At 41.5% G+C, this 27,927-nt stretch overlaps 1 protein-coding gene across 1 annotated transcript in view; it reads right to left on the bottom strand.

Annotated features, from left to right (window-relative positions):
• Positions 1-27,927, bottom strand: part of MAP3K3 (mitogen-activated protein kinase kinase kinase 3) — a 1,217,405-nt gene that overhangs the window by 1,040,204 nt on the left and 149,274 nt on the right. The window contains exon 4 of the mRNA XM_044055195.1: positions 2,894-2,934. Coding sequence (XP_043911130.1) covers positions 2,894-2,934 — 41 coding nt within the window. The remainder of the gene's footprint in view (positions 1-2,893; positions 2,935-27,927) is intronic.

Here is a 27,927-nt window from a genome sequence, read left to right as displayed (position 1 = left end):
AGCATCATTTAGGGGGAAGTTGTACAGGAAGGTCCAGTTTATTTTGGCCTGTGTGGAGTTAAATTTGTCTGGGTCAAACCGAGTCAGGTTACGGTGTTCTCTGTAGAGGTGATGCTTCGGTGTCTGTTGGGGGTATCCAAGGATATAGATAGGGAAATGGTCGCTCAGTGAATTGGGAAGTATGCCAGAGTTGATAGACACAAGGATTAGAAATAAGGATCCAGTCTAAGATGGAACCAGAGGTGGAGTTTTTGTTAGTTCTGGTGGTGGAAGATATGAGTTGTTGGAAGCCATACAGATCGATAGCATGGATAGAGGAAGAGGCGGAGAGTGAAGTTCAATCAATATTAACGTCACCAATTACAATGGTTTTGGAGGGAATGTTTAGGTTGAGCCATGATAGAAAGTTTTAAAGAATAGGGAAGGCTTTAAAGAATAGGGAATGTTTAGGTTGAGCCATGATGGATGGCAAAGAGGTTGCAAGGAAGTATAGGAAATAAATGAGGAGAAATTTGTAGCGTGTGAGGGTTATTTTGTGATTAGTGATAGCAAGAGAGAGTAGGTGCAGGAGTGGGGTACTGAAGTGATGTGTGGTAACAGACTGAGCTAGGAGGAAGAGAAGGGGGATATAGTAAGATAGTCAGGGGTCATACTGACTGAAGTGTTAGGTGACAAGTAGCAGTGAAGGTGTTTTGCCTGTTGAACAGGAAAACTGGGAAACAAGAGGGTTGATAATTGGGATAGGAGGATTAATAGAGGTGGAGTAGAATGCAAAGAGGTGAGGGGTAGTGATTGAATGGAAAGGACAGTTAATTGGGCTGCTCAGGGGATTGGTGTGAGTTTGGTAAGGGCTGTACAACAAACACCATTCTCTCCTTTAGACACAGAGAAATGAGCTTTGGATACAGTTGCACTTGAAGAACTGTCTTCTTGTAAAGGCCTTCAGTTCAGGAGGCCAAACCTTAGTCCAAAAACATGGGGTTCTCAACAATGGCAATGACAAAGGCAATGGGTAAAATCAGTACATAGGATAGGCAATGTGAACGCTCCACACTATACCCACATTCAAACTAAACAGACACTAGGGATCAAGAACTTCTCCATATCCTTTTCTTGCTTATTTTTAAAAATGCCATGCCTTTCTTTTCCAAAAGAAGGCCCATGCAACTATTTGATGACATGACGGCATGGGCTAAAACCTCAAACTACTGCTTTTTAGTTAGAAAAAAAAAAAAAGCATTCCCTTAATATTAAGAATCTAGCAATTAAACCACTGGTGGATGTCAGAATTGAGGATACAGATCGTGATCCAAGCAAAATACATACTGTATATGGTACTGTTTGTATTCCTTGTAAAATTGTGTACAATTCCGTACAATGTTAATTTGGGGGCTTTTCCCCTCGGGCCTACACTGAAAAAGTTTACATACCCAAACGGACTAACCCGGTTAACAAATGTCAAATAAATACATTTTTATAAAATATTTGTCTAATGCATGTACATTTATAACGTTCCCCCCCCAAGGTGGACATTATCCCAAAAACATAACTGTCACTAGGCCTCCTATAACACAATGCAAACCACTACAATCAAAAAAGAATGGAAACATTTCCCCAATGGGGTACATATCTGTACTAACTCTAGAACATGCCAAAAAACACTGAACTACTGACACTGAACATGTAAATTAACCATGAATCTCACACTGACATGAAAGAATGAAGGACTGTCTGGGCAGACGGCCACTTTATATTGATGACATGCTGACATCTCAGAGACAGGCATCCATCTGGCCAGAAGGGAAAACATGCTAAACTCAAGTCTGGCAGGACATTAGGCCTTCTACAGTCAGAAGGCCCAATAGCTGGTACTACTACAGTATGATCCAGATGAAGAATGTTTCATATTCTTGTCACACTACTTCTCTGCTGTGGGACATGCACGGTCTGCTGATCACTATCAGGTTGGTATACTCAACTTTAACTATCAGGCTCTGCACAACCAAGGGTCTTGCTAATTCTTTACACTCCTCCTACATCCCTCAGGTCATCAGATGAGGGACTGCTGGCTGCTCCCAAGGCCTATTTGGAAACATCTGGTAAGGAATCCTTTTTTAAACACTGCTCCAGTCCTTCGGAAACAGTTAGCCTTCCTAATCTGCACATACAGCATTAAGACCTCCTTTAAGAAGTCCCTGAAATTCTATCTTTTTAGCACAATTTTTTTTAACTCCTCTGTGGGAGGGCGTTCCTGTAATACATTTCACTTTTTTTCTTGTAGTTTTGTGATAAACTGCCTTGATCATATTTTTTTTGGAGGGGGGGGGTAGTAAATAGATAAGAATTTAAATAATTTTAATAAATAAGTAGGGGTTGCCACAGCGGAACTCCGGTCCGCTAATGATTGGCAGTAGAATTTTTTTTTTTTATGGAGCCGAGTTTAATAATCTATATAAAATGATTAAAAATGAAATGGCTATAGTGTAAGAAAATGTAGTATTTAGCTAATTAAACAAAGGTCAAAAAAGGAACATGGATGAGGACTGAATAACTTTAAATGGTACACTCAAAATTTATGAAGTAACTCCTTAACAGATGTCATGTAATTAAATGAGTAAAACAATACAAGTAAAGAAAATACACAGACTGAATAATCAATAATGCAAGATCACTACCTTTAGATATCAGAACAGCTTTAAAAATTCATAATGAAATCCAGAAGTGTGTATAATATTCCATCCTGAAGGAACCAATTTACAAAGCAAAAAACTTAAGTGAGAGGACGCTGAAGGTCAGAATTTTAAGAATTAATCAAGAATGGCAAACACTAACTACAACACAAACACTTTTTAGAAACAAATCAATTTTAAAACTAACATGCTAGGAGACTTACCTTCTTTCTCCATTGTGTTCAAACTTTATTCTAACATCAGTCTAAAGTAAAACAAAAATTCTGTTATAATGCAGATAGTAACACCACGGTGCATCTTCAACACAAACTTAAGTTTAGCCTTACTATAGCAATTCATCTTTCTCATACTTTTAAAAACGTTTGCAAAAAAGTGTACACAACACAAAAAAAAAAACAATAAGCTTAATTTAAAGATAAACTCACTGTCGTTAGCTGTTCTGGATCATGCACAAATGCAACCATCTATACATCAAGCAGAAAAATGTGCACATACCAGGTCATATCAATGCCCCAGCAGACAAAGCTTATAAAATTTTATAGGCTAGAGCTTAAAAACATATAGCCATTATTCAATTATTTATTGGGCGGCGCAGTGGTACAGCGGTTAATGCTGTCGCCTCACAGCAAGAGGTTCTCCGGTTCGATTCTCGGCTGAGGTGCCTTCTGTGTGGAATTTACATGTTCTCCCTGTGTTCGTGTGGGTTTCCTCCGGGTACTCCGGTTTCCTCCCACATTCTAAAGACATGCTTCTGGAGCATTTCTCCCCAGGCCTCTGCTAAAAACAGGATCTGTGGAACCTAACCAGACTTTCCCCGTCAACAAATGTTAAATAAATAAAATAAATAAATAAATAATTTTACATTTGTTGACCAGGAGTGTCCAGCTGAGCTATTGCCCTTTTTCAGTGGAGGCCCAGGAAGAAAAGCTCCAAAAATATACAATGCAATAAAAATAGCAACAGAAACACATTTCAATAAAAACAGCAATACAGAATTTTGGTAGCTGAAATACGTAAGCTACATACATGTATATTGTTGACAGATAAAACAGTACTATAAACAAAAAAGATAATGCTAAAGTAGAATAAGTTGTACGTTTTGGTTTAAAAAGAAAGAGTTGAGTAAATATAAGGTTTTGTATGCAGAGTAGCAGAAACTTAAAAGGTTACATTACAATTTCGGGGAGCAGAACATAGAAGAAGCTTTGGATGTTGCATAGGAACCATAGGATGAAGTAGTTAATGGTAAGTTTTAGTAAGTTAGACTGTACTATAAAAGGTAGGTAATAATCAGGGAGGTTGAGTACAATGGCAGGACCAGTGTTTTTTTAAAGTGATCTTTGGCTGCTAGCTTAAATTGTTTGGGGTGAGTCAGGGGCCTTACTTCTAGTGGGAGTTTGCTCCATGCAACAGAGGGATGGTAGCTACACAAGTTGCACCCTGCGTTGGATTTGGGTTTATGGATTTTTAGTAGGTCTTGGGTTGAGCTTCGTAGAAGTCTGGTAGGGGAGTAGTGAGAGATGAGGGAAGATAGACTTGGGAAGAAATCAGGGTGATCTAGGAAGGAGTGTAAGATTTGGAGTTCAGATTGTAGGAACAGGTGAGGTAGTTCAGGCCAGTTCAGGTATTGTAGGGAAAAGTGTGGTGAGATTTATATGCTTGTTGAGCTGCAAATCTAGCTGTTTTGTGGTAGGTTTATTCTAACTTGGTAAGTAGGGAGGAGTTCAGATTTGTGAGTATTTGGGAACGACAGGTTAAGCATGGTAGAAGGCAGGCATGGGTAAGAGAAATCCTAGCTTCGATAGTCAGGAATTTGTTGTTCTTGTACGGTAGTCCTAGCTTTTGGTGGGGTTTTTTTTTATACAATTGTTAATGTGAAGATCGAATTTTAGTTGGTCGTCAATGGTAATGCCAAGGAGTTTTGTACCAGTTTCGACTTCTATAGGAGTATTGTTTAGGGACCTTATGGAGAAGGAAAGTTTAACGTGGTCTGCAGATTTAGGTAGAAAGAGTAGTAATTTAGTCTTCCTGGGGTTGAAGATGATCTGATTAATAGTGAGCCATGTCTCTACTGAGTTGAAAGAGGTCTGGGTATTTGTTAGGAGTTCCAAGGGGGAATTAGCAATAGTTATGACTGTAGAGTCATCTGTGGACTGGACAACGTTAGATGGAGAACAAGAGGAGTGTAGTGAGTAGGTGACGATATTAAAGAGTAGAGGTCCAAGAATGGAACCTTGGGGAACACCAGATCTTACTGTGAGAGGGGAAGATAGTGCTGAGTCCCACTGTACTGACTGCAACCTATCAGAAAGATAGCATAGATAGAACCATGCAACTGTATCAGTGGGGAAGTTTAGGTCTACAAGTTTATTAAGTAGCAGAGTGTATGATACAGTGTCAAAAGCCTTAGAAAAGTCAAGGAATAGACAGGATACGAGTTTGTGATCATCTTTAGCCAGGGCTAAGGTGTTGAGAAATGATAATAGAGCTGTGGTTGTACTATGCTTGGGATGGAAGCCATGCTGTGTTGGAGTGAGAAGTTTTTCCTGTAAGAGATAATGCATAACTTGTTTGTGTATACAATTACCAAGGTTTTGGATTAGTATAGATACAGGTATAGCAAGGGAGTGTGCAGCAATCTGGAGAAAGTAGGAAGGAATATTGTCTGCTGATACAGAGCATGGTTTGAGCTTTGAGAGTAGAGTTCTGATATAGTCACTGGAGACATGTTTGAGAGAGGAATTTACTGAGATAGTGGTTGAGGGGTGTATAGGGAGGTTTGACGTGCTGCTGTTCGAGAGGTTGGGGTTAAATAGTTTGGAAATGGATTCGATAAAGTAGGTGATGAAAGTATTGGCAGTTTCTTCAGGTGACTTATCAAGACATGGGTTTGGTGAAGTTGGGTTACCTGGATGTAGTACTTGGTTTATAGCATTCCAGAATTTTTTTGGATCAGATTTTAATGTTTCTGGGGAATTATAATAAAAGTCTTTTTTTTTGTCTTTGTTGAGAAGTTTTTTTGTCCAATTTCCAAGTTCATTATACTTTAGGAGGTCAACTGGAAGTCTGGTTTGTACTCATGTTTTCCACACCCTATCTCTGGATTTCATAAGGGTACAGTGGTTTTAGTTAGCCAGGGTGAAATGTTTGCCTTTAATCAAACTTTTCGCAGTGGGGCTAGAGAATTTAAAATACTTAAGAAAGTTCCAACCACTCAGGGGGTCAGAACACATTCCACTACGTAGGGCAATTTCTACCTCTACAGCATTTCCCAGGGGAGTTCCTACCAGGGACATCCTGGAAGCTACTACCTGGAGATTTGTACACACCTTCACCAAGCATTACCACCTGCCTATGTTTTCCAAATCCAGGGCGGGTTTTGCAACAGGAGTCCTGCAAGGCATACTAGCCAGCCGCAACTCTGCTTGACTGCCTCCACCCTTCTTCAGCTTTGGGAAATCTACCCAAGTGTGATGACTGCAACAGTGAAACACGAAGAACATAGTACAGTTGTGTACACCTACCATAAATGTAGATGCTAGAGTGTATTCACTGTTGCAGTCCTGGTTTCCCTTCCTCCAGACCCATTGTCTCTCTCTCTCTCCTCTCTTACTCACCCCTTTCAGGGGTATTGGTATTTACTTTTTACTGGTGGTGTTTTCCCCACCATAACTTAGCTCCCTATTTTGGGGGGCTCCTGACATTTGGAGAAAAAGACTGATGTAATGGCATTGACTGCCTGTTTTTATACCCCTGACGACCTGATGTCAGCCCTGCAGCGACAGCAACCAACGCAGAAATACTGTCTCTGGTATTCGGGCCGACTGAGGGCCACCTGCAGGCAGATTAACCCAAGTGTGATGACTGCAACAGTGAAACATGAAGATCATCAGCTATTACAGTCTCATGCCAGGCTACTTCAAACTATAACTACTAGAATGTAGTTAATTTTTTTTTTTTTTTTTTTTTTGAAGTGAAACACGTTCACAAATCCCATGTGTCATTATCTCAAACCACTGTTATATTACCCATTTATAAAGGCACATTAAGTTCAAGTACAAGTTAAAATAATTCAGACCACAAAATGAGGGACACCATTCTGCTTGGGAAGGGATATGTAAGGTTAAACACTAATCCAAAACATGCAATTAAAATTACGTAACTGGACTCGGCTAATTCTCCATAACAGCAATACATTCTTCATGGGAACTTAACTTTAGCAACTTGTGAGCAGCGTCATTAACAAAGTACACACGGGATGAATTCAGTGACAAACGTGCATCTGTTCTGGCTGAAATGTCCAAAGAAATGACAGACGTGGCTAAGTGAATGTAACAGCAGATGTACTATAGGAATTGTCCATATGACTTAGAATACTGGCAGAAGCAAACAGCGAAGATCAGACAGATATGTTCAGCAAACACATCCCACCATGGGAATGTGGGTGCAATCTCAAGTGATTGCCATTACACGGCAACACAGCAATAAAACTGCACATCATGCACCTTACTTTCTTCTTTTAGGAAAGTGGACACGCTACAAAAGCCACAGAAAGAGTAAAAGTTTGCATATTAACTATTCACCTAAACTGATTTCTACATTTATCATCATAAGCAGGTAAACAAAAGCTACATACTTACCATAATGACAGACCATGATGACCAGGTCCCACGTCATAAATAGCACGACTGAAGCAGACAAGTGTTAGAACAGCTTGGCACCTGAAGCACTTCAGCTATTAAGTCTGTCCTTTATCCACAATACATCGCCAGTTGACTTATGTGGCATGTAAAGATAATTAGTTAGGTATAAGACTCAAAGTAAATCAGCAAAGAGAAGAGGGGAGAAGAGACCTGCTCACTCCAATCTCCCGTTATGGTGAGTATACAAAACTTTTGTATCTGGCATGAGGAGGCCCATATTCATTAAGCACAAGAGAAAATCCCAAGCTAATGTATTTGTATGGTCTCCCTCATAAGAAGATACCTCTGTTTACTCTGACCCAAAGAAAAACCTTATCTGAATAAAACATCCAGCTTACAGTATATTGTCAAGGTATTTCCCTCTTTTTAATTTCTCCAAGTCTTTTGGGTTTCTAATACCATGACGGGAATGAGCCCTATTCCTAAGTCAAAGTATGATTCAAGTTCTTGAAATTAGTATTGCTTCATTCTTTGATGTTAGCCAGAAGTGCTCTTCGCAGCACCTGCAATGTGCCCAGTACTGACTCCTACAATTCATATGGAGTTGCACATAATCGGTAACATATTTAAGCATAACTGTAAATTCTATTTTTTATAAGACCTATTGCTCCTACTAATATCGAAACTGCCTGGCTATCCTTCTACACTGCCCTCGTTTCTGCCTGCGAATCCTGGTGTTTTATGACTTTGTCTCTCTGTACACAAGACACTGTAGTCACTGGGTATAGCAATTTTAATGATCAATGCTACTTTTGTCTTTTTTTCACAGATTCATAGATTAGCACTAGGTTAACTGTCCTTGTGGACCACTTTAAGCCTAGCCCATGTGAGAATCCCTGGACTACTTATATCTGGTTTTATCACATCTTTTTTTTTGAACTGTTGGTAATGGGTGATCCCATGTGATATAAATTTCACCATTTTCTATGACAATGCTTTGGGGCTCGTGTTTCCAATGCTTCCGAGCTACTTCATTATAATAAATGTTTGCACAATCCCCATGCAACAATCTTGCCACATCATTACACCTCTCAGCACACAGTCCTTTTGCCATTAGTATATCACAATCAGCAAGTTGTGCAACTGTTGCCAATTTATTTTACAAAACCTACATTTGTCTGTTTCTCCCACATGTTCAATGGACTTTGCAAACTAATGTGTACATAGTCCATTATATTAGGCTGCCAATATTAACCTTTTGTCTTTTGGTTTAAATTCACCTTTCCTTAACCATTCCTACATTTGATCCAAATCAACAAAGTCGTTCTAAGAGTTTCCAATACTTGCAACTATACTTATGCATTTTTCTACATTTCTTGCCTTCTCTTCTGATCTTTTACCTTGTACTCTTTCGTTTTCTGGCACATTCAGTTGCTGCCTAACTTTCATCTACTCCGGGTTTGGATTTTCTATCCCTGCTTGACACCAATATGCTTCTGCTAAACTAAGCAGGGCAGTCATCTTAGACTTATTCTCCACGTTTTAAAATGTTCACGACACTTTGGTCTTGGGAGGTTAGCAGATAAGTATGCAGTTCTACAGTTGCAGATCTACATATGTAATCAATTTCGAGGAGGTTCATACTTCCTTCAGAACGGACAATATATAGTCTTGATATACATTGATTTTTATAAATCACTTTATGTGTATGCAGCATCCTTGTTTTCCTGTCCATCCGATTCAACACCTTGTGGGGCCAGTTAGTCACTCCAAAACTATAAGTTAGGACAGGAAGAACAAACTGGTTTTAGTCCCTAGATGTTCTCGCTGTTTCCAGTATTAATTTCAGTCTTCCAAAATATTCCTTGCCAAGGTTTATTTGCATTTGTTCATGTCTTATTGTTGATCCTTCATCAATTCCCAAATATTTATACACTCCCTCTTGCTCAAGTTCTTTTACATCTCATTCGCGTTTCAGGCGAATGTTTTCTTGGTGATAAATTTACAAACAATGATGGAAGGTGGAGACAGCTACCATATGAACTTTAATGAGTATCTGAATACACTCATTAACATATGAAAAGTATTCAAAACAGAAAGTACAGAAGCTGGGAAAAAGATTAAGAAGCTCATATAAAAGTTAGTCTATTTTTGTAATTACTTCTGGTATTAGTTTTCTGACCCAATGGGAATTCGCAGAAGCCCAAAAGGACGATATCAATTGAATGTTTGCAATGTTTTTTTCTGTTCTAGGTTTCCGCATGTACCTTTATAAATAAAACAAATTGTTTCACATTGTAATATACACGAACACTCATCTGCCTACGTTTCCCCAGTGGAATAAAGCAAAACATTTATTGAAAGATAGATTCCTGTACATTTTATTTAACGTGTTTATTTTTATATGATTTTAAGCATATCAAGTCTATGTACGGACCCAATTTTACTCCAATTTAGTATTATTTTTATGGGCAGAGTGTAGAACAGACCTCAGGGCATTTCTACATTTCCAAATCAAGGACCCATGTTAATATTGGAATGCTACTGGAATCCTATCAATATTGGTGCACAGTCTAGCCCCAGTAGCTTCTCCACTCCTCATAGAAGCTACCCTCAATTTTATACTAAGCAAATGGTATTAGTTTTCTGGAAAAAATGTAATATTCTACACTATCTTGGACAAAAAGGCAAGATTAGTGGCCATCAAAAAGCCATTTGGTCAGATTTAGGAAGTGGAGACATGGAGGAGGCTTAGCAGACGTATGGTACAGTAGGACCCTGAAGGGATGAACTTCAAGTAACTTTTCTAAAAGTTAGAAGTATTAGCAAGGAGACTTACCTCCAAGTTGGCCTTTATAAGTGCATCAGAATGACTAGGGGCTTGTGTCATTTGGTTTTCTGGATGAATGGTATCATCACAGGAAATAAGGGAAAAGCCTGCAGAATTCCAGTGATACCACTTTTGGATAAAAGCATCTTAAAGAGTTCTCCCCCAATTGCAGGGGTGGGGAAATAAAAGCTGCTGCTACTCTTGGCATTGGTCAATGAGGCAAAAAGTTTTCCTCCAAAAACAGGACAGTTTGTGTGCTATTTTTGAGGGGGTAAGGGACAAATCATGCAGCATCAGCAGGCGATACTGGAGCCCGAGCCTTTCCAGAGATGAGCTGACGTCTCCAGAAACATGGTTTGCAACCAGTAAGTAGACAGACAATGCAATCTATTCCCAGAAGATGTTTCATAACACAAACGGCAGAAAAGGGCATTCCTTTGATATCAATATATCAAAATTGCTGAAATGGATGGCCAACACACCCAGGCACAAAAAGTCCCGAAAGGCTTGGACGGTAAGGACAGTTATCAACTCTAGAATACAAATGTGCAGATTAACCCCTACATGTGACCAGGCACTTTGGATTTTCTGCCCTTGGAAATGTCTCCTCCAAAGAGAGGCACTCACACTGACTGCCACTACTGGAGTGGGACTAAGCAAGCAAGGACAGACTGCACCTTGTTCATCCAAAGGATTTCTTTGTGAATGTTTAGGCTATTTAAGTCTAAAGTGGACCTAAAAAGAGCCTGGAGTTATGCCTTCATCCTTTCTAGTCTGACATAACTTCCTGGGTGGCTCTTTCTGCTATCTGATTTAGTATCGCTTTCCCTGCTGCAACTTTCTGATGAAGAGGTATATGCATGACTAGAGTAATGACTGGGGATGTGGAAGGGAATAGTACACCCCTCTGGATATTACTGTCTTTTCTCACATGACCCTGCCAACTTCCAGAGCAGGATAGTCAGGCAAGGACTCAGGATTTTGCTGCTGGACACCTGAAAGGTGAAATATGGCCTTCACTGTGGACAGCATTATCTTACAGTCCTGTTTTTCTCCCACATTGCTAGATTGCTGCTACTGACCATACTGAAACTGTAACTGGCAGGGACTCCCTGCATCTGGGAAAAGATGCACAGAACAATAGCTGTGAGAGTATTGCCTTATTTGTCAGTGCCCTGTATGAGAGTTTTAATATCACTGCCTGAAACAGTGGGGTCCACAAAAGGTGAATGTAAATGCCACTTATGAAGTCTTGCGAGCCGAGCCAGGTATGCCACCATATGGCACTACCACACATTACATTTCAGGCCAATTTTTCAGCACAGTTGCAGACAAGTCTCTTGGTGAGGTTTGAAATGGTTGACATAGCTGCCAAGTGAGACTGCACCTCCTACTTCAAAGATCTGTCTGGCAGCTAGTCCAGTCTTATGTTCATTTTACTGATGAGGTCTCATTAGAATTCTATAATGAAAGAGACACAGATTATGGCCCTCAAACTAAGTCGACAGAGCACAAACACTTCTCAAAACAGTCCATAACCCTAGACTTCTAATTAGGCAGATAAAGCTGTGGGCTCGGGGGGGGGGGGGGGGTTGCAGTCCTTCTAAAGGCTTCTACTGCAATGATGGAATCATGCTTGAAGTCTCCAACCAGCAACTCCAGTGCTTAGTAGGCAGGAAAATCCATTCTAGCTTCCTTGAGACTGGTGCATCTCAGTCTTCCCAAAGTGCACTGGTGATGACCATTAACACCAGTACCAGTATGGGAAACACTAAAGATGACTGCTGGGTAAACCAAAAGGCCTGCTATAATGCTCCCTGCAGAGAGTACACTGGGTCATCACCATTCCTGTCTCATTTCTAAGAGTTCTCCAAATCTGGGGGTCATTTTTTGAGGGATGAAGAGGAAATAGCGTCATCCTCACCTTCACTGTCAGTCATGGAAAACTATCAGACAACATAATATAGTTAAATATTTTGCCAAAATAATGCTGGGCGAACTCCGCTCGATGCTTAATGCTGCGTTTGTTGAATGTAGCACAAAAACGACAGACCGAGACATCGCGGTCTGGGCCTAAACAAGGAATACAGAGGGAATGAAAATCCTTATGCAGTATTTGCTTCCCACATGAAATACAATTATTAACTTTGTCTGACATCAGTCTGAGGCAAGAAAAGTTTCCCCAACGGGGTACTTAGCTTTCAAGAAGACTTTGGTTGCAAAATTTTCGTAATTTCAGGAGCTGGCCGACCGGCACTTGCAAACTGCTTCTGCTTTGGGCACCGCGTGGCAAGAAAGACTGAAGAAAATGGCATCGGCTGGTTCTTTTATACCCATGTCGCACTGACGTCAGGGAAGAAGCGACGACAACCGACGCCGGACTTAGACTTTGGAATTCGGCCGACCGAGGACCAGCCTGACGGCAGGAGAACCCATCTGTTATGACTGCAGCTGTATGCACGATGAACATCACTAAAGATGACTGCTGGGTAGACCAAAAGGCCTGCTGTAATGCTCCCTGCAGAGAGTACACTGGGTCATCACCATTCCTGTCTCATTTCTAAGAGTTCTCCATATCTGGGGGTCATTTTTTGAGGGATGAAGAGGAAATAGTGTCATCCTCACCTTCACTGTCAGTCATGGAAAACTCTAAGGAAATTTGTGTGCATGTGCTTTCCAGTGACCTTCACAGGTGATGAGTATAAAGATGAAAAAGAATGACTGCCCCATCTATGAGAAACACTGCAGATATCCTTGTATCCCTCTACCCTGTTGCTCAATAGGTAGGACAGTGCACAGGCTTAGGAAGAAGCTAATCTTCAGTCTATACTGTTAGGATGAGGCAGGTATCTTGGCTAGCTGTTGCATGAGTGCCTGCTACACCAGAACCAAAGTCAGCATCAACAGCATACCTGGCAAAGAGGATACTAACACCAAACCGAAGGTCTGACTCACCAGCACTAACAGGCACAAAATCAAACTTGTCCTCACTGTGCTAACCACCAGTGTCAGTGCCACTACACTTACTAGCATTGCCAGAGTGAATATGAAAAACTTCGAAAAGAAAGCCAGTGATTGTCTTTTTGGGTAAATTTCAGTTACTGGCAATAGCTAGAGCACTGCCTAGATGTCAACAAAGAAGAAATTTAGAGAAGCTAAAAGAAAATAAAACGTGGGAGGATGACATAATGGTTAAGGTGTTTACCTTGTAAATACAAGGTGCAGGGTTTGATTCTCACATGGGGTAAACTGGCTAGGCTTCAAATGTCCCAAAAGGGCAATTAGCCTAGTACTAATCTATGGACAAAAGGTGAAAGGTAAGCACTATCTCGGAAGAATCATGCAGCTGTTCAGCAAAAATGCAGTTCAAGCTCCATCTTTGATGTAGGATATGACTTCCAGTAATCTAGAGGAAACAACAAGTTGTATGCTCAGAGCTGATTAAAATAAATGAAATACTGAAGGAGTACATCGTTAAACAGCAAATGGATGGATAAAATGGTAGAAGCTTTAAACTGATATTCAGACGAGCTGATAATTGCAAAAAAATAAATAAATAAAATCAGAGGTCAGAATGAAGAAAAGGCTAGCAGAGTATGAGACTGCTCAAGAAGAGTGGTTTCAAAAAATGATGGAATTAGACGACATAGCAATTAGGGAAAATCTGAGATTTTCTGCTATACCAGAGAAACTGGAATGACAGAATTTTATGAAAGCACAAATAAGCAACTGGACTGTTATTCCACAGCTGGAGTTGTTAATTGAAAGGGCACACCAAGTGTATGCTCCAAACCTAGCCATAAGAAAGCAGCCAAGACCTCTAACAGTAAAGATGCAATCATACCAGCAGAAAGAGTTGACTCTGACATAACTGTGGCAGAAGGATAAAGTATTAAAGGTTGGAGACCAGTAGAGTGCTTGTGGAAAATGATTTCACTCTACAACAGGCAGAAGAGTAAATTTATTCCACCAATCAGGGAATGTGAGAGGCAGGTTTGAGATTCAAGCTGCTGTATCCAACTCGCTTCAGAATACTTTTCTCTGGAGGGTCAAACGTCATTTTGTGATGCAGAAGATGCTAAGGAAGAAATACAAACATTTGTCCAACAAAAAATGAGCCATCAAACAGGAAACTACTACTACTTCTGGCAATAGAGCTCTCAGACAGACTATGCCAGAGAAACCTTTTCCAATGTTCCAAAGGAAAATACTTGAGAGAAAAGCACAGGAGTTGACTTGAAGAACCAGAAGCACACTGGAAATGAACCACAAACTGAGAATTGAGAGATGGAGATCAACATGAAGAAAACCAGCAACTTGGAAATTAATGAATAAATGCAAGATTACAACATATCAATCATACTTGTGAAATATGCTGAAACAAGAAAACTTGGAAATACTGGACTTTTTTTTTTTTTTTACTTTGCTCAACTTGTAGGAGTCTCTAAAACAATACACCCTACTTCATGTCATTAATGTCTGGAAGAACATTAAGGAGATGGGAAGAGGAAGAAGCAAGTTAAACAACTGTTCTTAAGCGTATTTTTATAAAATGTGACATATCCCACATGATGTATAGTAAAATATTTTCAGTTACTTTTATATGTTATAGGGATACTAAAGTAAACAGGTGCCTTTTTTTTTTTTTTACTCTTCTTTTCTTTTGTTCACTTTGAAGAAATATAGGCACTGCAATGTAAAAAGAGAAGAAAGCCTAGACATAAGTATGTTTAAGATAGGCTGTAAACTTAGGTTGCTGAAGTAAAAAATGGAATATAATAGTATACAGAAAATTATAAAAGTAAAATTGATATGCTTTTTATTATTTTTGCACTGGGGAATGACTGGATTAAGGCCCTTGGCTTGATCTAACAATATGTTTTAAATAGAAGCAAATAAATAAAAATAAAGGAAAACTTTTCATTACATTCTATAACAAATAAATGTTTACAGTGCAGCATGAGATGCTTGTTTCATCGTTTAAGTCATGGGCATTCAGAATCGCCAATTAGCTGAAACACCTGATGTTCATAAGGGTCATTTGCATATATCTCATGTGCCTCTGATACAAGAGGTTTGGAAGGTCACTCAGTGGAAGTTCTAGCTTTGCTGGAGTTTTCATTTTGTTTTTACTGACTGGTTTTTCAGTGACCACCTCACTTATTGTTTAAGATGTACATAATGTAACACAAAACTAACAGGTTATGGGGGATGTTTTGGGAGTGTATTTGTTTTCTGTTTGAGGGTTTTAATTAAAACAAAAGTCTTCCAAGATGTGACATATTCAATTGGATATGACGAAACTGAATAAAACATCAACCTACCAAATGTTAGTGTACACATCCAACACAAAAGCTGAAACTAGACAAAAAAAAAAAATATTATACATAACAGGTGGGAATAATAACTTATCATAATGGCAAACTTGTCCATATTATCTTTGAATGTGAGTTGTCTCACTGGTATACACAAAAAGAAAAGTAGTTAACTATATTTAAAATGCAGACTGCAAACATCTATGCTACAGGAGAAACATTTGGAAAGCAGTGAGCATCTGAATTTGATAATGAAAGGATTTCAGGATAGCTATTCAGTGGAATGTCTGGAACAAAGGAAAAAAGAGAGTACTTACAGTAATTGCTAGAGGAGTTCCAGCAGTGACAGAAGCGGAAAAAAAAAATAAATGGTAGATTTGCAGTAGTAAGAAGCTAGTAGAAAGGGAGGAGAAGTATTACGCTGGCACGTATTTATATAATACCTAAAACTGCTACAATGGAGCTTAAGAAAATTCTGGGAGAAATAATCAGTTTTCTGCAGAAAATATTATTTATAGCTGGGGACTGGAACTTGATTTACAAAAGTGAGGAGCAAGAGAGGGTAGACTTTTGTAGAAATGTATGAAAATATTTGGTATTGAAGATGTGAATTCAGAAATAGGAGTTGAGAGAGAATCTACATATTATTCCCCATGGTAGAAAAACTGGGCTAGGCTAAACAAAAATTATATTTCACAAGAACATGTGCATTTATTTTAAAGTTTTGATACACATCTAATAACCATTTTAGATGACATAAATAAAACTGCAAGGTAATGAAAAAAATGAGACATTGGAGCTTCATGGGTAGTAGAAATTATTCAGGAGTTATTAGGGAAGAAAATATAGCTAGAAACTGGGGTAAAATGAAAGTGGAGTTTAAAAATTGGGCAGAAATAAAAGAAAAAGAGATATGGTTAAGAAGTAATAATTATTTTAGAGGATCTATCAAGTACTGAAGAATAAGGAGAATCTCAAAGAACAAGAAGAGATGCAACTTCACAGTGCTAAAGAGAAAACAACGGACTACCTGGAAAATATACATGAGTTTAGAGAGACTGCTGTTAAGCAACTGTTTTTTGACCAACTCTAGAGCACAAAAGCTTTCAGCACAACAACTCAGGCAACAGAAAGAAGAAAGGGTTGTTGCCAAGTTTATGGAGCCTATAACAGGGAAAATAACTCTGAGATACCGTAAAGGTATTAGAAATATAAGAAATTTTACGAAAATCTTTAAAAAGCACAGAAATGAGGAAATCAGTAAAAAGTACAAATGGAAAGGTTAATGGAAGAATTAACCATGCCAAGGTTAGAGATAAGAGAAGGCTCAATTATTAAACAGTTAGGATAGGAGAAGATGAAATAAAAATGGTGATACATAACCATTCTACAGGCAAGTCTCCAGGAATAGAGAGTATTCCTGTGGAAGTTTAGAAGCTAAGAGGGAAGACCCGTGATAAAGATCTGGAAAGATTTGTTTAACAGTACTTTAAACAAGGGAAATCACTGACACCCTGGAAGAAAGCTGTTGTGGCTGGAATTGTGGTGAAACACAGGCTTCAGAAGGCAATGAAGGATGTCATCAGAATTTGTGACAGACTCATGGCAATCAGATGACAGGCTGAGAATATCAATACTGCTCTATGTCTCACAGCAGCATTGTGATAGTGAGGAAAAGAGTGCATTCATGCAGCAGTTGCAGGACCTACTAGATAAAGCAGGACAACATGAATTGGTGTTGATAATGGGTGACTTGAATGCACATACCAGGACAGACAGAAAGTACAGTTGTGTACACTTACCATAAATGTAGATGTTAGAGTGTATTCACTGTTGCAGTCATTACATTTGGGTAATCTGCTGGCAGGTTGCCCTCAGTCGGCCTGAATATCAAAGTCTGGGGTCATCAGGGGTATAAAACAGGCAGCCGACATAATTTTCTTTAGTTTTTCTTGCCATAAATGTCAGGTGCCCCCCAAATGGAGAGCAAAAAAAAAATATATATATATATACATATACATATATATATCTATATATATATACATATACATATATATATATATATATATATATATATATATATAAAGTACAGTTTTGTACCTACCATAAATGTAGATGTTCGAAGATCCACATTGCTGCAGTCATAACCTGTGGGTAGTCCGCTGTCCTCGGTCGGCCCAAATACCAAAGTGTTAGGCTGGCGTCGGTCATGGTCGCTCAGATCTGACGTCAGTACGCCGTGGTACTAAAGCACATGACCAACGCCATATCCTCAGTCTTTCTTGCCCCAGATGTCAGAAGGCCTTAAAAAGAAAGGCCATAGCCAAAAAAGGAAAAACACCCAATCACCCATGTAGAAACAATATTTACAACACAAACCACACAACCACCCCAAACTACAGAGGGGAAAGGAGGGAGGGTAAATTGGACTGCAGCAATGTGGATCTTCGAACATCTACATTTATGGTAGGTACAAAACTGTACTATGTTCTTCATCTCACATTGCTGCAGTCATAACCTGCGGGTAGAATCCCAAAGCAAAGGTAAAGGGAGGTTGGCAAAATCATAAAGCAATGGGAGCTGCTAACATGCCCTGTAAAACTGCAGTGGCAAACCCAGCCCTAGATTTGGAATAAAGAGGGAGATGGTAATGTTTAGAAAAAGTGTGCACTGAACTCCAAGTAGCTGCCTCCAAAATATCTTTAGTAGCTACTCCCCTTAAAAAAGCAGTAGAAGTGGCAGTCGCCCTAGTGGAATGAGGTCTGATTCCAGCCCGAACCTCCTTACCATGATGAGAATAACAAAAAGCAATACAATGGCCAATCCACTTAGAAATAGTTTGTTTTGAAACAGGTTTCCCCTGAGAACCCAAAGCAAAAGAAATATACAACTGTTGAGACTGCCTGAACCCTTTGGTTCTGCTCAAATAGTAATGCAACTGCATGTGAATATCCAAAGAGTGTAACATTTTTTCCCCCTTGTTTTGGGGATCAGCATAAAATGTAGGCAAATGAATAGATTGGTTTAATGCCACATTAGAAACAACCTTAGGCATAAAAGTAGGGTTAGTACGCAGGGAGACCCTATCCTTATGAAATATCAAGAAGGGTTCAACTGCCATTAGAGCCTGTAATTCAGATACCCTTCTAGCAGACGTAATGGCCAACAAAAAAGCAGTCTTCCAAGACAAAAACTTCAACTCCGTAGTAGCTGCAGGTTCAAAAGGAGGTAAAGTGAGCTTTTCCAACACAAAATTGAGATCCCAGGAAGGAGTAGGAGCTCTACGTGAGGGTCTTATGTTTTTTGCCCCTCTAAGAAATTGCTTAAACAAAGGGTGAGAGAATAAAGGAGGGTCACAGTCATAGTGAGCAGAAATGGCTGCAGCATGAACTTTACAGAGGAGAAAGACAAACCCTTGTCTAATAATTCTGTAAGATACTGAAGTGAAACACTCAAATTAGGCACAGAGACATCAAAGCTCTTTGTTTTGCTCCAAAGAAAAAATCTCCTCCATTTATCAGCATAAACTTTCCTGGTACTAGGCTGTCTGGCCTCCAAAATGACATTCAAAACTTGTTGAGGAAGCTGCGACCCCCCAGGGTCTAAAACAGAATATGCCAATCTGTCAGATGCAGGGACTGTATCCTGACATTGCGGAAATGATTGCTTGCCTGGGACAAAAGGTGTGGAACTGATGGCAAAGGCCAAGGAGGCTCCCGTACTAAACTCCTCAGCAGAGGGTACCAGTGCTGACGTGGCCAATCTGGAGCTATTAGAATCATGCAAGGCTTGTCCTGTCTGACCTTCAAGAGCATCTTGGGAAGAAGAGGCAAGGGAGGAAAGGCATAGATGTGAAGGTTGTTCCAACTGAATGATAGAGCATCCACTTTCCAAGCTTTTGGATGAAACAGCTTTGTGCAAAACTTTGGCAGTTGGAAATTTAGTGGAGAAGCGAACAGATCTATGTCTGGAGTTCCCCAAGCCACAGTCAACTGTTGAAATACATGAGGATCCAATTTCCATTCGTGAGGATCCACCATCTGTCTGCTCAAAACATCTGCTAAGGAGTTCTGTGCTCCCGGCAGAAACCTTGCCTGAAGAGTGAGGTGCAAACGGAGAGCAGTCTCCCACAAAATCATAGCTTGTCTGCAAAGAGGGTACGAATGGGTTCCCCCTTGCTTGTTGATGTACCACATGACTGTTGTGTTGTCTGTTTGAATCAACACCTGTCCTGGTTGAAGTAGATCCTTGAAGGGACTACAGAGACCTGAGAGGCCCCCTCAGCCTGACCCGACTCCTGAGAGGCCACATCCTGCAAAATTAAAGGCTCCCCCTGAGACTCAGCTGAAACCTCGGCTGGATCCACAGATTCCACCGTAGTTTCTAAAGAACCGGCGTCCGTAACGGACGACTCATCCTGCTTGGACTTTAACGATTTTTCCTTACGCTTCTTAGCGGTAGCGGGCGCCGGAGGATCCGACGGCATATTGTAGTTACACCGCTTACCGAAGACAAGCCTAGCACAATCTAACCTGCGTTTAATGGTGCGCTTATTAAATCTAGCACAAAAACGACACCCGACTACGTCGTGCTCAGGCCCCAAGCAAGGAATACAGAGAGAATGGTAATCCCTATGAGGTATCTGTTTCCCACAAGAAATACAATTATTCACTTTTTCTGACATCCGGATTTAACTGAGGCAAGAAAAGACAAAAATATTCCCCAACGGGGTACTTAGCCCAACTTGGTCTTCGGTCTGAAACTCAGAATACGAAAATTTCAGGACGCCGAACGGCACTTGCAAACGCTGCTTCTGCTTCGGACCATGCGGCAAGAAAGACTGAGGATATGGCGTCGGTCATGCGCTTTAGTACCACGGCGTACTGACGTCAGATCTGAGCGACCATGACCGACGCCAGCCTAACACTTTGGTATCCAGGCCGACCGAGGACAGCGGACTACCCACAGGTTATGACTGCAGCAATGTGAGATGAAGAACATCTATAAATGCATGCAATTGTCACAACATAAACTTTACCTTCATCTAAAAGCAAATACACCACAAAGGCTGTAGAATATAGTGAAGGAAAGAAAAGCTGTAGAATAATGGGGGATGGTAGGTGGGCAACCCGGACTGCAACAGTGAATACACTCAAACATCTACATTTATGGTAAGTGTAGACAACTGCACTCTGCGGGAATAGTTTCCGAATGTCCAATACCTTGAGTATCCAGAGGCCTAGTCGGCTGCACGTGGGAGTCGGAAGCGGCCTGTGGCTCTGAGGTAGCGGGTGACAGGGGCTGCGAAAGCGCCTCACTGAGAACTGGCGACTGGCCTAGCGGAGGCCTCGTCGTCGGTTTTGGACCTCGGATGCCTGCCTTTTTCCTTTTCCTTGTGCTTTTTATAAACTCCGGTCGTCGGCTGTTCCGACGGCATTATATAATTAAATCTTCGGCCAAAGTAATGAAAGGCAAAATCGAACAGACGCTTAATAGTGCGTTGGTTAAATCTAGCACAAAACCAACACCTCGCAACATTGTGGTCAGGCCTAGGCAAAGAATACAGTAAGAATGAAAATCCTTATGAGGTATTTGCTTCCCACAAGAAATACAATTGTTAACTTTTTCTAACATCAGTCTGGAGCAAGAAAAAAACGTTTCCCCAATGGGGTACTTAGCTTTAATGAAGACTTCGGATCCGAAATTCGGTTTTGAAAATCTCAGGAGTCGGCCGACCGGCATTTGCGAACTGCTTTTGCTTCGGGTATCGCCCGGCAAGAAAGACTGAAGAAAATGGCGTCAGCTGCATCTTTTATACCCCTCGCGCACTAACGTCAGGGAAGAGGCGACAGCAACCGATACCAGACCAGGACTTTGAAATTCAGGCAGACTGCGGGTAGCCTGCCAGCAGGATAACCGAAGTGTAATGACTAAAACAGTGAAACATGATGAACATCTGTACTATGTTCTTCGTGTTTCACTGTTGCAGTCATTACATTTGGGTAGAATCCCAAAGCTATGGATGGGAGACTAGAACTAAATAGCGTTAGGAGCGGCTATAAGGCCCTGCAGAACTGCAGTGGCAAAGCCTGCCCTGGACTTAGAAAAGAGAGGCAAATGATAATGCTTTGTGAAGGTATGAACAGAACTCCAAGTAGCAGCTTCTAAAATTTCTTTGGTTGGCACCCCTCTGAGAAAAGCTGCTGATGTAAAAGCAGCCCTGGTGGAATGTGACCTAATGCCCTTGGGCACCAGTTTACCATGATGCAAATAGCAGAAACGAATGCAGTGGCTTATCCACTTTGAAATAGTCTGCTTTGAAATAGCCTTTCCCTCTGATCCTGCAGCAAATGCCACCAGTAGCTGCTCAAACTTTCTTTAAGATTCTACTTAAACAGGACTAAATCTCTGTTGTCTGTGTATGTCCAAGAAATGCAGAATCCGCTCCCCCTTGTTCTGCGGATTTGGGTAAACAGTTGGCAGGTGAATAGTTTGGTTAAGAGCCACAATGGATACCACCTTAGGCATAAAGGAAGGATTGGTCCAGAGGGACACCCTGTCTGGGTAAAATATAATAAAAGGATCCACAGCCATGAGAGCCTGTAGTTCTGAATCCCTTCTTGCTGAAGTGATTGCCAGAAGTAAAGCTGTTTTCCAGGATACAGTAGCAGCTGGTTCAAATGGAGGCAGGGTGAGCTTTTCCAAGACAAAATTGAGGTCCCACGCAGGAATTGGTGATCTTCTGGGAGGCCTTAAATTTTTGGCCCCTCTAAGATATTGTTTTAGCAAAGGATGAGAAAAGACTGGTGGCTCTGTGTTGTAATGAGCCAAGATGGCAGAGGCATGGATTTTTATTGATAAAAAAGATAGGCCCTTGTCAAGCATCTCAGTCAAGTATTGTAAAATCTGAGGAATATTTGGCTTTGCTGTGTCAGTTCCTTGTGCTTGGTTCCAAGCACAGAATCTCTTCCATTTATCAGCATAAGATTTTCTAGTACTAGGCCTTCTGGCTTCCAAAATGACATCCATCACAGATTTACTGAGAGGTGGTGTTTGAATAACTACATGATCAGTCATGCTGCCAGGTTCAGAGTTTGGAGCTGATTGTGCAGGATTTGATTGTTCTGCTGAGACAGTAGATGAGGTATTTAAGGCAAGTACCAAGGAGGGAGTTGAGACATATTCCTTAGGAATGGGTACCAGTGCTGGCGAGGCCAGTCCGGGGCAATTAGAATCATTTTTGGTTTTTCCTGTCTGACCTTTAGTAGGACCTTAGAAAGAAGAGGCAGAGGAGGAAAGGCGTAGACTGATAGTTTTTTCCAAGTGAAGGATAGGGCATCCACTTTCCATGCTTGTCTGTGATAAGTCCTTGTGCAGAATTTGTCCAGTTGATAACTCTGGGGAGAGGCAAATAGATCTATGTGCGGGCTCCCCCATTGCTTTGTTATCATGCTGAAGACTTGTGGATCCAGTTTCCACTCATGAGGGTCCATAAGGTTTCTACTTAGGTCATCTGCCAGAGTATTTTGTTTTCCTGGCAGGAATGGAGCTTGAATATGTACTTGGTAAGTCAAGGCTGTGTCCCACAATGCCATGGCTAGTCTGCAAAGGTTCATAGGTTCATACTAGGCTATCTGCCCTAGGGCATTTATAAGCCTAGCCAGAATGTGTTTGGCTTTCGCCACCCATTTTAAATTTATTTTGCTATGCCCTTTTTCGAGGTTAGTATACTATGCCTCTGTCCAACAGTGACACAGAAGTGATACCCTAAACCTACAATCTCCCATCCACTCCTCAAGATTCCTCTTGAAGAGAGTCAATGAGGGACTCTGCCTAACCTGGACTGGGATTTTATTCCAGAGTGAAGGGAGCCTCTGGGTTATGAATCTGTCCCTCCAGCATGTCCTATTTATTTCAGTGCTGAGGTTCAAGTCTCTCGAGCGCGTAGCTCGATGGGATTTGGATTTTCTGAGGTGCAGCATGCCCATTAATTCCGGGTTGGACATGGCTTTATACGTCAGGCACAGATCGCCTCTGAACAGGTGGTATGCCACTGAGTAGAGCTGGAGTTTCTTTAACCGGGCAGCATACGGCATCTGTTTGAGCCCTTTGATCCTCTTGGTGAGGTACTTTCAGGTACATCCCAAAAGGGGCATTGTACTCAATTATGGGCCTGATGAGGGATGAGTAAAGAGGCACGATGACGTCCCCTGATCTAGATGTGAATCCCTTCATGATTAGGTGGGCAATATAAAATGTTTTTCTAACCACTTTGGCCACGTGGTTGTCAAATGAGAGATTGCTATCAACTTGGGTCCCCAGGTCCCTAATGACTTCTTCTGTACTTAATGGATTACCACCTATGTGGTAATTTGTGGGCACTTTGTTTTTGCCAAAGGGGATGACTATACACTTTTTGGCATTTAGCTTGAGGCCATGGCTCTGGCACCAGTTGTCTGTTTCTATGAGGCCCTTTTGGAGGATGCTTGTGTTGACTGGAGAGTCGATTATGGCGCCCAGTTTGCAGTCATCTGCGAACTTGGTCAGCCACAGTCCTTCCATGTTGGCCTGTACCTCCGAGAAATATATACCGAACAAGAGAGGTCCCAGGACTGAGCCTTGTGGGACATCACTTGTAACTGGTTTGGAGTCTGACATGGCTCCAGCAATTCTAACCATGTGGGTTCTGTCCTTGAGCCAGTTTGCAATCCAACTAGTGACATAGGGGTTTATATTTAAGCTGGTGAGCTTATCTATAATGCCCGAGTGGGGTATTGTATCAAAGGCTTTTGCGAGGTCCAGGTAGGCTGTGTGGACCACCTTCCCCTCGTCAATGGCCTTGGTGACCGTTTCAAAGAAATCAACCAGGTTTAAGAGGCAGGATCTGCCCTTACAGCCGAACTGGGTAGGATCCAGTGTTTGTAGGTCCCCAATATCTTTATTTATGAGGTCCATGATGATCCTTTCCATAGCTTTGCAGACCAAGCTAGTCAGGCTTATGGGGCAATAGTTTCCAGGATCCGTTGAGGCACCACCTTTATGGAGAGGGACCACTGTTGCTGCACGCCACTCTTTGGGCACATATCCTGTAGTAAGGCTGAGATTGAACAGTAGTTTTATGTTTGGGTTTAGCTCTTCTTGGAGTTCATGTAGGACGCAGCCCAGGACACCATCTTTGCTTTGGAGAGGGCAGCTCTTACCTGAGCATCTGATGTCAGGGGGGCAGCACTCTGCTGGGATAGATATTCGCCCTTTTGGTGGGGGGGGGGGAGAAGTTTGCACTGAACTTGTTAGCTAGGATGTTGGCAATGTCTGTGGATTCGGTGTATTTTTTGTCATTTTGGACTAATTCTGAGCATATCTGGGAATTACCACCCAGGTTCCTAACATAACTAAAGAAAGCCTTGTGATTATCCTTAGTGTCCTGTGCAATTTTTCTCTCGAAGCTGGCCTTAGACAATTTTGTGTGTGCCCGTAGTTTTTTGCTAATACTGATCAGGGATGCCGTCCCTTTTTGGGATTTTGCTCTATCATTTAGTAGATTCCTCCTTCTATTGTATAGTTTGTTTATGGCTGGGGTCCACCAGACAGGATGTCTGCCTTTAGAGGATTGGGCCTTGGTTTTATTTGGGATCGCATGATCCATGCATTCCTGAAGGTGCTCATAGAATGCGTTTATAAAGGATTCTGCAGTCTGGGCCGTATTTTCCACAGGCCCGGGGGCTTTGAAGGATTCCACCTCAGTTTTGAGGAGTGTGAAATTTGCTTTAGAGAATTTTTCACTGTGGTTTTCTGGGTAGGGGGTGGGGTCGGGATGTGAATATCCAGTGAGATTAGTTTATGGTCTGATCTTACCAGTGAGGGATACACTTCTGGTCTGGAGCATAGAGTCCCTATGTTGGTGATGATCAGGTCCAGTATGTTTTCCCCTCTTGTGGGAGTGGTAACAAGTTGTTCCATAGCATCTGAGTTTATAAATTCTAGGAACCTTTGGGCTAGGGTGTTGGAGCTAGAGTAATGCTCCCAGTCTATGTTTGGGTAGTTGAAGTCACCCAATATAATGGTGTTTGGAGAGACCTTCATATTTTCCAGTGTTCTCAGGAAGGCCGAGTGGGGTTGCTGGGTTTGGGAGGATGGTCTGTAGCAGGCTATAAACTGGAAGGCAGTTTTACCCACTGTTAGTTGCACATGGATAGTCTCTGATGTTTCATGCTTTGTGACCAACCTGGAGGTGTAGATACCTTTGATGAATATCGATACTCACCCTCCTTTTGTGGTTCGGTCCAAGTTTTGGGGCCGAAAAGCATGGTATGAGGTATAACCTGGTAGTGCTGGGGTGCTCTCGGGAGCCCTGAACCAGGTTTCTGTTACTGCACAGATATCGATGTTCTCCATGCTAAGGAGAGTTTCGAGTGCGTGCATCTTGAGGTTTAGACTTCTGGCATTGAGTAGCATTACTCAGTTTCTTATCCCTTGTGATACCTATGGAGGTGGGTTTGTCTTTTGAGCCTTGCCTAAAAAAGGCACTATGGGGGTAGCAAGAGCCTTTGCTAATATCCGAAAGCCCCAGGGTGACAGGTCCAAGCCGTCCCTAGCGAAGCATCGTGGCTTGTCGAGCATATCATCCCAAGCTGACAGGCATTGGATCCCCTTTGAATGACACCAGTACTTAAGCCAATTGTTGAAATTGATCATCTTGTCTTCATATTGTGGCATCATTCTTGTTGAGGGTAAGATGCTACTCAAGGTCAGGGTCATACCGGCCTGGGCTACATGCTCAGAGAGCTCCTTTATGTCTCTTTTCATGTAGTCCAGGGAGGTACGTCTCAGGTCATTCACACCAGCATGGACAATGACAGAGTCATATTTGTACTTGCCTTGGAGTGACCTGAGTGTTTGTGTTATGTGACGGATCCTAGCGCCCGAAAGGCTGCTCACCGTGACCCTCTCCTTGTTCAGCCTGGTGAGCGGGACGTCAGTGTGCCTGACGACAGAGTCACCTATTACAAGTGTATCAGGTGTGTTGTTTAGTCTTAAGGGCTGTGACTGTTTGGCACACTGGCTTTGTGAGATACGTGTTGCACGTGTTTTGTTTTGGGGTAGCTGCTTGGGTGTCTGCTTTGGAGGTCTCTGCTGCTTGACAGATCTTTATTTAGAGCCTCCGAGTATGTTTTTGTGTGATTATGTGTTTGGTTTGCTGTCGTGGTAGGTCTATGTGAGACTGGAATTGTAGTGAGTGTGGTTTCCTTCTCCTCCTGACTGGTTATGCCAGTACTGAGTTGAGAGAGCTTAGCCTCCAGTTTGGCTATATGGTTGCATCTCTCACATGTGTTGGAACTTGTTGGGAGGAGGAGAGGGTTGTCTGTGTACATGAGGCAGTTGTAACATTGCCTCAAGATTCCCAGATTCACCAGCTGGACCGGAGAGGAGATTGACAACTGACCTTTGGACATGCTAGAATAATATTGGGAATTCCTTAATAATTGAAAACCAGGGCCAGTGGGGAGTGAGAGTGTAGTGCTTTTAATTTTTAGTGCTGACTTATATAATTGCTTTAGTGAGCAAGTGCCAGGTAACTTAAGTGCAATGTGTTACAGGTAACTTAAATGCAAAAACGACAAACAGTAACTTTCTTTCAAGTGAAACAAGGAAATAAGTACAGTAAGCAATGCAGATATCACTAGTGATCCACAGATCACTAGTGATCCACAGAAGCGCCGAGAAGCCGCGTATTAGGTGGAATTAGCGTTCCAGGGAAATAAGCAAACAAACAACAAGCATATAAACAAAGCTAGATTCAGCAGGCCTGGATCTAGTCTATGCTACAGCAAACAAGGTGTACCAATTTCAGTAAGATACAGTTCAAATATTCAGGCACTGTAAACCTTTAACCAGAAATTCCCAGCTCAGAAGGGCAGAGTCCAGCCTCTTCTCCCACAAGAGTGCAGACCACAAACCTTCTTAATGTAAAATAACTGGCCTGAAGCCCAAGTGCTTAAACCAGAACTAATACACTTTAAGAACAACAGACACTGGGCTCTCAATCAGCAGTTCCCAACTTAGAAGGATGAAAGCTACCTGTCCTGCCACCACAGTGCATGCCACAAACCTTCCTAATGTAAAACAACTGGTCTGAAGCCCAAGTGCTTAATCCAAAAGACTTAGAATGATAGCTACACTTTAATCAAGTTACTACCAAGCAGTAATAAATACAATTGAATACTTTAGAGAATGCCTGGATTAGTGCTCAAGTTATACAAACAAAGCTAGATCCAGCAGGCCCAAATCCAGTCTATGCCACAGCAAACAAGGCACCAACTTCAGTAAGAAGCAGTTCAGATATGCATGCACTATAAGCCTTCAACCAGAAATTCCCAGCTCAGAAGGGCAGAGTCCAGCCTCTCCTCCCACAAGAGTGCAGACCACGAACCCTCTTAATGTAAAATAAC

Source organism: Protopterus annectens, chromosome 13.part0 (genome assembly GCF_019279795.1).
Source record: "Protopterus annectens isolate FY-2018-M chromosome 13.part0, PAN1.0, whole genome shotgun sequence".
Taxonomy (NCBI): Eukaryota; Metazoa; Chordata; order Ceratodontiformes; family Protopteridae; genus Protopterus; species Protopterus annectens.
Note: the sequence above shows the minus strand (reverse complement) of the source record. Positions and strands in the feature narration are given on the sequence as shown.